The sequence below is a fragment of the Neomonachus schauinslandi genome, chromosome 6 (genome assembly GCF_002201575.2).
Source record: "Neomonachus schauinslandi chromosome 6, ASM220157v2, whole genome shotgun sequence".
NCBI classification, from domain to species: Eukaryota; Metazoa; Chordata; class Mammalia; order Carnivora; family Phocidae; genus Neomonachus; species Neomonachus schauinslandi.
In genome coordinates this window covers 134,797,717-134,813,627 of record NC_058408.1, presented here as the reverse complement: position 1 = coordinate 134,813,627, position 15,911 = coordinate 134,797,717, and the positions used below count along the sequence as shown (strand labels likewise).

Below are 15,911 nucleotides of genomic sequence, written 5' to 3'. Positions count from 1 at the left end.
TTTGGAGACCTGACATTCATGTAGGTAGGAGTATACTTTAAGTACAAACATACTTATCCTATAAACCAAAGGTAGAATTATCTTGAAGTATCAGATCTTAGCTTCTGTACCTAGGATCAGAGCTTTTATGAGGAAGTGGTATTGGATGAAAGGTATTTTAAATTACAGAAAAGAGGATCAATTTGATAAAAGAAACTGACCTGATGCAATTATTTCAGTTAAGGCTAAAAAAAAAAATAAAATAAAATAAAGAAAATCACATAGGCTGATTTATAAATAATGTTTAACTTATGGACATCAAACAACAGAATGCTGGTAAATATCACAGATAGATTTTAAATATTCACATCTGGATGTTCTACCTCATAATAATTACTAGAGCAAAAAACTGGAGCAAAAAGAACTAGCATGCTGCTCCCAAGGCACCCTGCAATTATGTTATTAGATCTCTCCCAAAGTGGGATTAGGAGCATAACAAACTTACTTAGAATTTCTCCATTAAGAAATGTATTCATTTGGAAATAGATTACCACTGGTCCTGTTGAAAGGAGAAAAAACAAATAAACCAAATTTTCTTTTGGATGGTCTTTGTCCTCAGCCTAAGTCTTAATTAATATGAAGCTAAAGGTTAGAATAATATCTTTTCGTGATGCTGGCATATAATAAAAACGCAAACAAAATTAATAAAGAAGTCCTGTATCTTAAACTTCCAAAGCAACCAGATAAATCATGGTGCTTTTGATCAACTAATCTAATTAAGGTGCCCTGTTAACTTTTTTTTATTAGAGAGTGAGGGGAGGAGGGACAGAGGGAGAGGGAAAGAGAGAATCTTAAGCAGCTCCAACACCCAGCACGGAGCCTGATATGGGGCTCAATCTCACACCCCTGACCTGAGCTGAAATTGAGAGTTCAGACGCTTAACCGACTAAGCCACACAGGCGCCCTCTGGTGCCCTGTTAACATTTTAGGCCTTACAGTGATATTCTAAAATGTACATGGCTTTGAAGTTTCTCCTATCTTCGAAGTAAACTTCGAAGTAGCATTACACATTGCCCTATTAAGAAATGTTAGTGTGTCATGTGCCTGAGCTATCACCACCTATATACTCCTGTGGTTCTAACTTTCAGAGAAACACTGCACTCTTCCATCAATCAGTCTAAACTGCTTCCCACAGTGGTAAGGTTTAAGAATATTGATCCTTTTTCTGAAACCCACCAAATGTTTTCCATATTAGGTTGTCAAGTTCAGCAGGAGCTTGGTGGACAACATTCGGGTGTTTAATGACTCAAAGTCCACCCAGCTATTCATATAGCCATCCATCCATGTATGTATGTGGAATTTTAACTAAATATCTACTATGCACAATGTCCTGTTAGTTTTTCAACTTAACATGCTTCTTTAACGTTGGTGAAGCATCATTTAGTTTCAACAGTTTGCCCTGGACACTTCATTCTGAGATAACGGGGTTAATGATAATCTAGGGTCTCCACAGACATATATATTACTGGTCAAAGAAAACTTGCAGATTCTCCTTAGTGCATTAACAACATCTCTAGCTAAACCTGGTTTAGGTTTTGACAAAAGACTTTGTGAAATTCCTAGAAAGAAGTAATACTTGGGAGTCAGGATGAGACAGTCTGTTCTCTTATTTTCTTAACTGAAGGCAATAAGGTACTGTGTGTGTCATCCAAATTTACAGACACCAAAATGTCTTATGATTGAAAACTCTTCTTGGGCGCCTGGGTGGCTCAGTTGGTTAAGCAACTGCCTTCGGCTCAGGTCATGATCCTGGAGTCCCAGGATCGAGTCCCGCATCGGGCTCCCTGCTCAGTGAGGAGCCTGCTTCTCCCTCTGACCCTCCCCCCTCTCATGTATTCTCTCTCATTCTCGCTCTCTCAAACAAATAAATAAATCTTTAAAAAAATAAAAAATAAAAAAAAAAAAATAAAAAAAAAATAAAAAAGAAAACTCTTCTTGTGTTGGGTTGAATTAACCTTAGCAACAGAATTTGACGATGAATAAAAGCAGTAATAATATATGGGTGGAGTTTTTTCATTGTTATTGAATGCTTTAAGTGGTACAGCCTACTGGTTAAGAGCGTGAGTTTTGGAGTTTACACTCAGAGCCCAAACTTGTAAAAACTTCAGCAAGTTTTCTAAGACCTCTAAAGTTTCAGTTTATTCAACTGTAAACTAGAGATATTAATACTTTTTTGACTGAGTTGTTTTGAGGATTAAATAGGATTTGATACATAACAGCTGCCCATAATAGGTGTTAATAGGGGGCTTAATAAAAAAAGTATTATACTTTGCTTTTATTAGTTTCTCTATTTCCCTTTCTTCTCAAATAAACTCAACATTTTATTATTTATTTATTTTTAAAATTTATTTATTTATTTATTTGACAGAGAGAGAGAGACAGCAAGGGCAGGAACACAAGCAGGGGGAGTGGGAGAGGGAAAAGCAGGCTTCCTGCGGAGCAGGGAGCCTGCTGCGGGGCTCGATCCCAGGACCCCAGGATCATGACCTGAGCCGAAGGCAGACGCCTAACGACTGAGCCACCCAGGTGCCCCTAAACTCAACATTTTAAGTAGAAGGCTTACAAACCTGTTTCTTACAAATAAGAATTAGTAATATCTTTGATTTTGATTTTTTTAAATATATAATGTAGTTTTTGTTTCAGGGGTACAGGTCTGTGATTCATCAGTCTTACATAATACCCAGTGCTCATTATAACACATACCCTCCCCAATGTCCATCACCCAGCTACCCCTTCCCCCCACCCCACCTCCCAGCAACCCTCAGTTTGTTTCTTAAGATTAAAAGTCTCTTATGGTTTGTCTTCCTCTCTGGTTTTGTCTTGTTTCATTTTTTCCCTCTCTTCCCCTGTGATCCTCTGCCTTATTACTTAAATCCACATATCAGTGTGATCATATGATAAATTGTCTTTCTCTGATTGACTTATTTCGCTTAGCATAATAAATACCATCTAGGTTCCATCCGCATCGTTGCAAATGGCAAGATTTCATTTTTTGATGGCTGTGTAATACTCCTTTGTATATATATACCACATCTTCTTTATCCATTCATCTGTTGATGGACATCTTGGCTCTTTCCATAGTTTGGCTATTGTGGACATTGCTGCTATAGACATTGGAGTGCATGTGTCCCTTCGGATCACTACATTTGTATCTTTGGGGTAAATATCCAGTGCAACTGCTGGGTCATAGGGCAGCTTTATTTTCAACTTTTTGAGGACCCTCCATACCGTTTTTCAGAGTGACTGTACCAGCTTGCATTCCCACCAACAGTGTAGGAGGGTTCCCCTTTCTCTGCATCCTCACCAACATCTGTCATTTCCTGACTTGTTAATTTTAGCCATTCTGACTGGTGTGAGGTGGTATCCCATTGAGGTTTTGATTTGGATTTCCCTGATGCCCAGTGATGCTGAGCATTTTTTCATGTTGGCCATTTGGATGTGTTCTTTGCAGAAATGTCTGTTCATGTCTTCTGCCAACTTCCTGATTGGATTATTTGTTCTTTGGGTGTTGAGTTTGGTAAGTTCTTTATAGATTTTGGATACTAGCCCTTTATCTGATATGTCATTTGCAAATATCTTCTCCCATTCTGTTGGTTGTTTTTTGGTTTTGCTGACTGTTTCCTTTGCTGTGCAAAAGCTTTCATCTTGTTGAAGTCCCAATAGTTCATTTTTGCCCTTGCTTCCCTTGCCTTTGGAGAGTTGCTGCAGCCGAGGTCAAAGAGGTTGCTGCCTGTGTTCTCCTCAAGGATTTTGACGGATTTCTTTCTCACATTTAAGTCTTTCATCCATTTTGAGTCTATTTTTGTGTGTGGTGTAAGGAAATGGTCCAGTTTCATTCTTCTGCATGTAGACGTCCAATTTTCTCAACACCGTTTTTGAAGAGACTGTCTTTTTTCCATTGGATCTTCTTTCCTGCTTTGTCAAAGATTAGTTGACCACAGAATTGAGGGTCCCTATCTGGGTTCTCTGTTCTGTTCCACTGATCTATGTGTCTGTTTTGTGCCAGTACCATACTGTCTTGATGATGACAGCTTTGTAATAGAGCCTGAAGTCTGGCATTGTGATGCCACCAGCTTTGCTTTTCTTTTTCAACATTCCTTTGGCTATTTGGGGTCTTTTCTGGTTCCATACAAATTTTAGGATTATTTGTTCCAGTTCTGTTGATGGTATTTTGATAGGGATTGCACTGAATGTGTAGATTGCTCTAGGTAGCATAGACATTTTAATAATACTTGTTCTTCCAATCCATGAGCATAGAATGTTTTTCCATTTCTTTGTGTCTTCCTCAATTTCTTCCATGAGTATTCTACAGTTTTCGGAGTTGATTTTGATCTTTATTAGTTATGAGTTTTGTCTAAGAGAGTGAACCCCAATATCATAGAAGACACACAGGTTTTAAGAGAATTATATTTGCAGAAACACTGCAAGCTTGGGCATAAAGGAACAAAGGTAGTTCCAAAAGAAGAGGTCTTTGAACCTTAAACCTCTACAAGAAGGAAGAAGGCTGAGGAAAAAAACAAACACAGGCTACCATTCAAAGAAAAGGAAAGATGATTCAGGGGGTAAAATGAAAAGCCCAGAGCCACTAGCTAGAGAGTCACCCCTTGAAAGTAGAAGGACTGGGTCTTCATCAAGGGAACTTTCAAACATTTCCCAGATGGATTTCACAATTGCTATGGACCAGTTATTCTTTTGTACCACTAATTTCCTTTTTGAACAGGAATGTGTGTAACAGTTATCTTTGCTTTCCCCACCACTGGCTGTGTGTGAGGGCAGATAACTTCTCTTTAGTTCTCTGGTGTATACAATTGAGAGGACTTGTACTAAAGGAATCACACCTGAGGAGCATCATCTGCAGCTGGACCAGATTTAGTAAGATTCTGGATTCAGGAAAATAGTCTAACGAGATGAGACTTCTGCAGGGGTGTTAGGAGAGAGTGAGTGTATTTTGCATGTGGAAGGAAGTAAAATAAATTGCGGCAGACTGCAGTGCTTTTAAATTAAACTGTGATCAGAGAGTGGAAAATCCTCCTGTCAAAAGGTGGATATTAATTCCTCTCTCCTTGTGTGTGAGCTGAACTTAGTGATTCACTTCTAACTATAAATATGGTGGAAGTGATGGTGTTTAATGTCTGAGATTATGTCATGAAATGCACCGCAGACTCCTCCCGGTTCTCTCTCAGATACATGCTCTGGAGGAGAACACTCAAACTGCCTCAGGTGAAGGTCCACGTGGCCAGGAACTATGGCCTTTTGCCAATACCCACATGAGTGACCCATGTCAAGAGTGGAAACCTCCAGGCCAGTCAAGCCTTCAGATGACAGCAGCCCTGGATGATGTCTTGACTGCAACTTTGTGTAAGACCTTGAGCCAGAACCACTCAGCTAAGCTGCTCCTGAATTCCTGACCCACAGAAACGATGAGATAATAAATGCTTGTTGTTTTAAGTTATAAAGTTTCAAGGTAATTTCTTATTTAGCAACAGATACTAACACAGGTCACCATGGGTTATATCCTTTGGTGAAAAGTTTGTTGTATTAAAAGAAATTTGACAACTGTTGTCCCAAAACACAGAAGACAAAACTTATACACTTTTCTAAGTCTTTTACAAATGAGATTTTAAATTCACCAGCAAAGATCTAGAGAAAAAATGATCAATCCACAATTCTTTTAAATCTTCTCTGTTCCTATCTGGGCTGAAAATTACCACTCTTGCTATGTGAATATAGAAATGACAATCGGTATGTCTGGCTTTTCCCATAATTTCATTTAGTTCCCTAAGGCATAAGTGAAATTGATACTTCTAGCCAATTTACAAACGAAAATACATAGGTATAAAAAAATTAGAACATCTACTCAAAGTTATGCTGTCTTTATTTAATGGGGAAATTAAAACGAAAGCCCTGGCATAGAAATGCTGCTTAGTACTTTTTCCTTTTAAACTTTATAGTTAAAATTGAATGGTCCTTTTTGGAACATTTCTAAGAGAAATCTCAGTATTTAACAACTTTTAACAAAATCTGAACTTCATCTCATTCTCTCAGTTACTTTATACTATGTTACTGTAATCATTTGGCTAATAAGTTGTTCTTAAAAGTGGGGTGTGTTTCTTTAGAAGAGGGAATATATCTATTTTAATCCAAATAATTAATGTGTCTTTCAAGTATTTATAAACACAGAAAGTTTAGGTTTGCATAAAAGAAGGCACTGAACATTTACTCCCTCATGATGAATCCTCTGGTTAATCTCCTTTCCATTGGGAAAGGATTTCTTTATGGGTTTATTTAAAGGATAGGTTTAAAGTTAAGCTATACTTAAATTCCTCAAAGCTTGCACTGCTTTTATAACTTGTACTTGCTTTTATCTAGGTCACTGGTATAGCTGGATTACTCAGAGTGGAATTCCCCTTTGGCTTTGGGCTCAACCTCTGTGATTAAATTCACAAGGGCACAACAAAAATGATTTACCAGGGCCACCTTAGGCAGTTCTATGCCGTGGTGCTTATTTTATTTATTTATTTTTTAAGATTTTATTTATTTATTTTGACAGAGAGAGACAGCGAGAGAGGGAACAAAAGCAGGGGGAGTGGGAGAGGGAGAAGCAGGCTTCCTGCTAAGCAGCAAGCCCGACGTGGGGCTCCATCCCAGGACCCTGGGATCATGACCTGTGCCGAAGGCAGATGCTTAACGACTGAGCCACCCAGGTGCCCCTGCCTTGGTGCTTATTTTAGTACTGAAGTTGAAAATCTAATATAATCCCAACATAGGCATCATGTGTCTATGTTTGCTGAACTCTACCTTAAGGGGTCCATGTTCTTCATTATGCATAAAGTTATTAATTCATTTTGCATCTTAAATCAAGCTATTCTCTCATTTTCCATCACTGATATATGACCTTTGCAATTCCACTAAGGGTTTGTAAGAAAACTAACAAATCACTTAAATATGATTTACAAAGTCTCGATATTACTGTGCAAACATAATTTTCAGCTTAAGTTTATAATCCACTTTTAATTTAGTTCGGTATGTATGCATATATGTGTGCCTGCATTAGGTCTACATAACATTAGGCTGCCAAATCAAAGACCACCTCAAAAACCTTAAGTCTTCCTATGCTGCTCTGAGTGTCAAGGTACACAAAGAAAGAAGAAAATATGTGCATGGGATGTACCTAACTCATTTCTTGGTTCGCAACAATTCAATCATGCCTTTCTTTTCTACACAGATACTCACTCTGAACTGGGTATCCTAGCTCAGCTGGATCTTTTGTCCTCCTTTAATGAAGTATTACACTCAGAAATCACACAAAGAAAATTTACACCACCAAGACAATAGTAGTTTGTTATTAAAGCTTTGCAAATTAAATATATAAATTAGGTGTTCATTTTACCTCTGAAAGATTGGGGGCAACTAGCAGTCACTCTTCCTTCACCCCCCTTCTAATGTGAGCATACTTTAAGATACCTCCTACCTCACTGTATCAAGTTTTCCAGAGAGAAGAAAGATTATAGCCTTCTAATTATTTCAACTCACAGGACTTTGCAGGATCTGAGTAACTCGTTTCCTCTGCTCCATCATATTGAAGTCTTGTCGTAGATCAGGAGACATGTTTCTTTCCCTAATATATTCTGGGTCATTTTCATTGATGCGGTCAAAATACCTCTCTTTGTGAGGCATGCTGGGAGGAGGAGGAGTAGTGACCACGCCTTGGCTGGCATCTGAACTCATGCTTCAAGTCAGCGACTCCCCTTGTTATCTGCATTAATAAACACAAACAAGGACATTCATGATAAGTATTAAATTAGATTTTACGGAGGTTAAGCAGAACTTTTTTTTTTTTTACCCAGAAAGTACCAGTGGCAACTTTCTTTAGAAAGTAGGTTCTCGGGCGCCTGGGTGGCTCAGTTGGTTAAGCGACTGCCTTCGGCTCAGGTCATGATCCCGGAGTTCCGGGATCGAGTCCCACATCGGGCTCCCTGCTCGGCGGGGAGTCTGCTTCTCCCTCTAACCCTACCCCCTCTTGCGCTCTCTCTCTCACTCTAATAAATAAATTTTAAAAAAATCTTTAAAAAAAAAAAGTAGCTTCTCAAAAAATATTAGAACAATTTTTTATTAAGGTAAAAGTCTCTTAAAGTGCTAAACTGGAAACTAATATTTTCAAAGGTAATGAAAACTCTTCAATTATAATAATGTCATCAACTACTAACTGAATCTTTAGGAGGAACAATCAAAATCTCTGAAAGTAAAACCTCACATCTAAAATGGCAAAATTTCCACAATTAGTGAGTACTGTCACTAGAGCTGCTCTTTTCTCTCTTACTCATGCTTTTTTATGTTACGCCAAACTTTGGCCATATTTAATGACCCTACATTTTATAGAGAATGTAATTTACTAACATATGAGAGAAACAGTTTTTTAAGTCTAAAAATTTTCTTTCAAGTTTTTCCAATGATTCAACTTCCTAGGAGGAATTACTAAGGTTGCCAGACTACAGCAGATAGTGCTTCAAATTCAAGAAACAGTAAAAAGCTATTGAAACCACGTGAACAGCGGAGTCACTTAATTATCATGATAATCACACTTCTCTAGACAGATTCAGGAAGAAGGTAAAGGCCACTTTCTTCTTAGGGATCTGAATCTCTGATAAAAACCAGAGATATCTGGTCTCATCTTTAAAACACAGTTAACAACCAGTGAGATTACTGTATTTGTCTCTAATAACAGTTTTCTCTGATAGAATTCATCTCTACAGCTGCCCTGGTGCAACTTAGACCAAGCAAACTTTAAGATTAAAAATTCGTGCATTAGATGACATGATGCCGTATAAAGAAAACCCTAAAGACTCCACCAAAAAACCACCAGAACTGATAAATGAATTCAGTAAGGTCACAGGATACAAAAATCAATGTACAGAAATCTGTTGCATTCCTATACACTAATAATAAAACAGCAGAAAATTAAGAAAACAATCCCATTTACAACCGCACCAAAAATAAAATGCCTAGTAATAAACTTAATGAAAGAGGGGAAAGACCTCCAAAAACTATAATACTGATGAAAGAAATTGAAGACAACACAAAGAAATGGAAAGACATTCCATGCTCACAGACTGTAAGAACAAATATTGTTAAAATGCCCATACTACCTAGATTTAATGCAATCTCTATCAAAACACCAACAGCATTTCTCACAGAACTAGAACAATCTTAAATTTATATGGAACCCCCACAAAAGACCCTGAATAGCCAAAGCAATGTTGAAAAAGAAAAACAAAACTGGAGGTATCATAATTCCAGACTTCAAGTTATACTACAAAACTGTAGTAATAAAAACAGTTTGATAATGGTACAAAAACTGACACTTAGATCAATGGAAGAGAATAGAAAGCTCAGAAATAAACCTGCAATTATACAATTAATCTTTAACAAAGAAGGCAAGAATATGCTAGCTACTGAACTTTATATACATTAGTTTATTTACTTCTCTTAATCCCATGAGGTAGGTGTTATCTCCACTTTACAAATGAGGAAATAAAATCATTGAGAAGTAACTTGTCCCAGGCCAAAGAGCTAGCAAGTGGTGGACCAGGGATTTAAATCTAGTCTGTAGCTCTCTAGGGTCAGTGGTCTTCATCACAACCCAGACCCAGAGGTAAGCTAGTACTTCTTTTCAAATGCCAATTCCAGCTACTCAGTAGTACTGACGATTTTTTGTTTTTGAGACTGGTAAAACCTTTCCAAATGAACAAGCAAGCAAACAAATGAAAAGTACCAGAATTGCCATGGTTTGGAAGGGAGTCATGCATCTTCACTACACTGCTTCCCAAGGAGGGTTATTTTAAGAGAATAAAGTGGTAGATTCTTTATTTTAAGGGAATAAAGTTTTTCTTAATCCTGAACAACTAAACTAAGCATACATATTTCTGCTTCTAGAGGATATGGAAACAATTCAGTTCCAGGGCTCCTTCTCTTTAAAATTAACTGACCCTATTTTTTTAATTCAAGTATAATTAAGATGCAGTGTTATATTAGTTTCAGGTATACAATATGATTCAACAATTCTATACATTTCTCAGTGCTCCTCTTAATCACCTTTATCTATTCAACCCCCCTCCCCTCCTCTCTGGCTACTACTAGTTTGTTCTCTATTTAAGGATTTGTTTTTTTGTTTGTCTGTTTCTTAAATTCCACATATGAATGAAAATATATGGTATTTCTCTTTTCCTGACTTAGTTCACTTTGCCTTATACCCTTTAGGTCCATCCATGCTGCTGCAAATAACAATATTTCATTTTTTAATGGCTGAGTAATATTCCATGTGTGTGTGGGGGCGTGTGTGTGCACACGTGTATGTGCACATACACATCCATCTTCTTCATCCATTCATCTATTGATGGGACACTTGGATTGGATTGCTTCCATATTTTGCCTATTGTAAATAATGCTGCAATAAACACAGGGGTGTATATAGCTTTCTGAATTATTGCTTTTGTTTTCTTTGAGTAAATACCCAATAGTGGAATTACTGGATCATATGATAATTCTATTTTTAATTTTTTTGAGGAACCTCCATACTGTTTTCCACAGTGGCTACACCAGTTTGCATTCCCACCAACAGTGCACGAGGGTTCCTTTTTCTCCACATCCTTGCCAACACTTGCTACATCTTGCGTGTTTGATTTTAGCTATTCTGACAGGTGTAAAGTGACATCTCATTGTGGTTTTAACAACCAATCCTATTTTTAATGTTACATATATACAGTCATGCTTTCTAGTACTTCAAAGCAACATAAACCAGTGCAAACCAGTATGAACTCCATTACCGGGAAAAATATTCATCTTCTAAGAGGATTCTTTGAATTGAAAATAATGCAGGGAAACAGATTTTTTTTTACAAAGTAAAGTTATAAAACTTACTGTCAACACCATGGGTTTCACTCTGGCCATACAGATTAGAAACAAGATATCAGGCATAAGCAAAAATTCTAGTTTAAAAAATCTTATCCAAATATTTATGAAATAACCACCCAACATGTATGTTTAAAGAAATTTAGGTTCAAGGCACAAACAGATGAAATACTCCATAACGATGGCTTCCAAACTCTTTAAAAATGGCAATCCACAATAAGAAATACATTAAGTGTAATCACATACATGAGATAATATAACTGAAATAAGTTCATGGTACTTTCCCTTACTATGTGGTACATTCTGCTATTTCCTATTTTAATCTTTTTCATTAAAAAAAAATACTGGTCAAATAGATTCTTGGTCTACTAATGGGTTGTGACCCACAGTTTGAAAAACACTATTGTAGAGACTCTAAGTTATGGTCAGATGGAAAACATAAAGGAAAAGAGGTGTGTTTGTATATGAGATGGGGGAGGAGGGACTGAATATATGCTAGAGATGGAAGGGAACTGGAAATGCTTCCTTGAGATTTTTAAAAAAATGTTTATGGCAGACTATAGCAGTTAGATCCTAGTGATTTGGGGGATAATTACATTTTCCTCCATTTGGGCAGTTAGTGCCATCTGTACTACTCAATGTCCATTTGTTTTTCATTTTTTCTTGAGTCTTATCTATTTCTAGTTCAATTTTCCAGATCTCTTTGCTTATGTTTGTAGTTCCCACAGGCAGGGGACTCCATAAGTGGTGGATAAATTGAATTAGTTTACTATCTCACAATTCCTTCCAAATCAATCTGGTTTGTATTAGTTCTAGGCTGGGAATGGTAAAAAACAATCTTATGAAAAGTTATTAAAAAAAACTCCCAAGAATTAAGTTTGGAAAGACTTTAACAGCTTCTTCTAGAACAGAAGCAAAAAGATGGTTGCACTTTCAAGTCCCAGGCCTATTGTTCCATATTTAAAACAAAAATCAAAGATATGCCAGGACTTCAAAGCAGCATATTTGCTTAAAACAACAATAGCAACAACAACAAATGCCGGTTTATTAAGTTAGGGTTTTTCTTAATGAAATTTACTGTAAAATTTTGAGAGTATTTAAAGTTTTAGAAAACAATTTGGACCCTGCACAAACTGTAACAAGCCACAACTTTAGATTGACCAGTGAAGTTTTATTCATTTTAAATTCTAAAAGGCATAGAGATGCCTGGGTGGCTCAGTCGGTTAAGCGTCTGCCTTCAGCTCAGGTCATGATCCCAGGGTCCTGAGATCTAGTCCCGGATTGGGGGGGGGGGTCCTTGCTCAGTGGGGAGCCTGCTTCTCTCTCTGCCTGCCACTCCCGCTGCTTGTGCTCTCTCTCTCTGACAAATAAAATCTTTAAAAAGAAAAGAAAAAAGTTTTAAATTCTAAAAGGCATGAACTACTTTCAACTGCAAGCCAAGATTTTATATACAACTGACATGGAAATCAACAGACTTGGGAAAACGGAACTAGGCATAGAGAAAAGTGAAGAAAAAGAAAAGAAAAAAACCCAAACAACAGGCACTGAGTAGCACCAAGTAATACAGATAAAACTTTCTAAGTGCCCCAATGGAAGAAGATTTAATTATCCCACAAGCACTAGGGTCTTATTGTTATAATGGCTATGGATTCTATTTAGAGTTCTCTTGGAATATTTCAGACTAGATTCAAGGATCACATTTTACAGATGAGAGGAAATTACACTCAGAGGTGTTGAGTGCTTTTTCTAAAGCTACCATGTTCAAGTATCAGATATTGCTATAAAATCATAATAATGACATACATTAGTACCATCATGTCATTCACAGATTGCCCCATGGTCAAAATTTACTCTTCCAATGAAATATATGAAAAAACCCCAGGCCTATCACATACATTTTATGCAGGAATTTTATAAATATCACTGACTGTGAGGAATAAGCTATAAAGAAGGGCTACAAATTTTAGCTCATGTAAACAGACTTAATTGTATGACTGTCCCTCTAGCATGCACAGAAAAGTAGATAAACAAATTAGGTTTTTCATTGGCAATCTGCTTCACTTAAATACAAAAGGAACACATTTTATTTAAGTAACTAGACTTCTAAAGATTAAGAAGTATTCACTAACATAGTACCACTAAGTCAAGGAAGTGTCTTTCATTTAATTCTTTGAAGCAAAAATTAAGAGACTATCTGGTCCAAATCTCTTATCTTCCAGATTAGATAACTAATGGAAGAAGTCTTCATAAAGAGACGAGCCCAAGACCATATACCAAGCATCATCGGGGTGATCTAGGTTCTCCTAGTACAGGGCTCTTTCCATGACACAATATTGCTTCCTCATAATTTGCCACCCTATATACTTGGTCTTTTCCATCAGTACTTAGGAAGCCAGACATAAAGATGCATAAAGACAAGGAGTATTGGGAGCGGGGCTGATCAAGAAGCTTCATGAGGCAGGAAAAGATGAATGGTACCATAAAATATCATGGAACACTCAACACACTTTTGAGTTCCAACCAAAAAGGAATGAAATGCAGAGTAAAGGCCCTTAAACCGGATCAAATCCATCTGAAGAAACCACCAAACGGGCAATGATCAGTACTTTGGAAGTTCTGTTAACCCAAATGACTACAATGTCTTAATTAGAGGTTATCAAAATGACACTGACTGTGCCCTGGGTAACAATAAATTTTGTTCAAATTTACACTCTCACCCCAGAGTTAATTTAGCATCATTTCGAAAGAGTTGAGGGTCTCTATTTATAATGAAACAAATTAATTTTCAGAAAAAGATTATGTTGGTAGTATCTCTGCTTCACAGATAAGAAAACTGAGGTTTAATAATTTGCCTCAGGGGGGCGCCCGGGTGGCTCAGTTGGTTAAGCGACTGCCTTCGGCTCAGGTCATGATCCCGGAGTCCCGGGATCGAGTCCCGCATCGGGCTCCCTGCTCGGCAGGGAGTCTGCTTCTCCCTCTGACCCTCCTCCCTCTCATGCTCTCTGTCTCTCATTCTCTCTGTCTCAAATAAATAAATAAAATCTTTAAAAAAAAAAAATAATAATTTGCCTCAGGAAGACACAAAGAAATGGAAAAACCTTCCATGCTCATGGATTGGAAGAACAAATACTGTGAAGATGTCAATGCTACCTAGAGCAATCTACACATTTAATGCAATTCCTATCAAAATACCATCTACTTTTTTCAAAGAAATGGAACAAATAATCCTAAAATTTGTATGGAACCAGAAAAGACCCCGAATAGCCAGAGGAATGTTGAACAAGAAAAGCAAAGCTGGTGGCATCACAATTCCGGACTTCCAGCTCTATTACAAAGCTGTCATCATCAAGACAGTATGGTACTGGCACAAAAACAGACACATAGATCAATGGAACAGAATAGAGAGCCCAGAAATGGACCCTCAACTCTATGGTCAACTCATCTTTGACAAAGCAGGAAAGAATGTCCAATGGAAAAAGACAGTCTCTTCAACAAATGGTGTTGGGAAAATTGGACAGCCACATGCAGAAGAATGAAACTGGACCATTTCCTTACACCACACACAAAAATAGACTCAAAATGGTTGAAAGACCTAAATGTCAGACAGGAGTTCATCAAAATCCTAAAGGAGAACACAGGCAGCAACCTCTTTGACCTCAGCCGCAGCAACTTCTTCCTAGAAACATCACCAAAGGCAAGGGAAGCAAGGGCAAAAATGAACTATTGGGACTTCAACAAGATGAAAGCTTTTGCACAGCAAAAGAAAGAGTCAACAAAACCAAAAGACAACTGACAGAATGGGAGAAGATATTTGCAAATGACATATCAGATAAAGGGCTAGTATCCAAAACCTATAAAGAACTTATCGAACTCAACACCCAAAGAACAAATGATCCAATCAAGAAATGGGCAGAAGACATGAACATTTTTCCAAAGAAGACATCCAAATGGCCAAAAGACACATGAAAAAGTGCTCAACATCGCTCGGCATCAGGGAAATCCAAATCAAAACCTCAATGAGATACCATCTCACACCAGTCAGAATGGCTAAAATTAACAAGTCAGGAAACGACAGATGTTGGTGGGGATGTGGAGAAAGGGGAACCCTCCTACACTGATGGTGGGGATGCAAGCTGGTGCAGCCACTCTGGAAAACAGTATGGAGGTTCCTCAAAAAGTTGAAAATAGAGCTACCATACGATCCAGCAATTGCACTACTATTCTACAGTAGTGCAATTGCTGCACACTATACTAAATATATGTATTTACCCCAAAGATACAAATGTAGGGATCCGAAGGGGTATGTGCACCCTGATGTTTATAGCAGCAATGTCCACAATAGCCAAACTATGGAAAGAGCCAAGATGTCCATCAACAGATGAATGGATAAAGAAGATGTGGTATATATACACAATGGAATATTATGCAGCCATCAAAAGGAATGAAATCTTGCCATTTGCAATGACGTGGATGGAACTGGAGGGTATTATGCTGAGCAAAATAAGTCAATCAGAGAAAGACATGTATCATATGATCTCACTGATATGAGGAATTCTTAATCTCAGGAAACAAACTGAGGGTTGCTGGAGTGGTGGGGGGTGGGAGGGATGAGGTGGCTGGATGATAGACGCTGGGAAGGGTATGTGCTATGGTGAGCGCTGTGAATTGTGTAAGACTGTTGAATCACAGACCTGTACCTCTGAAACAAATAATACACTATATGTTTATTTATTTATTTATTTAAAAAGATTTTACTTATTTATTTGACAGAGAGAGACAGAGCGAGAGAGGGAACACAAGTAGGGGGAGAGGGAGAAGCAGGCTTCCTGCTGAGCAGGGAGCCTGATGCGGGGCTCGATCCCAGGACCCTGGGATCATGACCTGAGCCGAAGGCAGACACCCAATGACTGAGCCACCCAGGTGCCCCTACATTATATGTTAAAAAAAAAAAAAAAAAAAAAAAA

The 15,911-nt window shown here is 37.7% G+C and overlaps 1 protein-coding gene across 5 annotated transcripts in view; it reads right to left on the bottom strand.

Annotated features, from left to right (window-relative positions):
- Positions 1-15,911, bottom strand: part of ADD3 (adducin 3) — a 124,200-nt gene that overhangs the window by 24,279 nt on the left and 84,010 nt on the right. For all 5 annotated transcript variants that reach the window (XM_021700196.1, XM_021700197.1, XM_044916143.1 and 2 more), the window contains one exon: positions 7,573-7,795. In XM_021700196.1, the coding sequence (XP_021555871.1) occupies positions 7,573-7,767 (195 nt within the window). In that variant the 5' untranslated portion in view covers positions 7,768-7,795. The remainder of the gene's footprint in view (positions 1-7,572; positions 7,796-15,911) is intronic.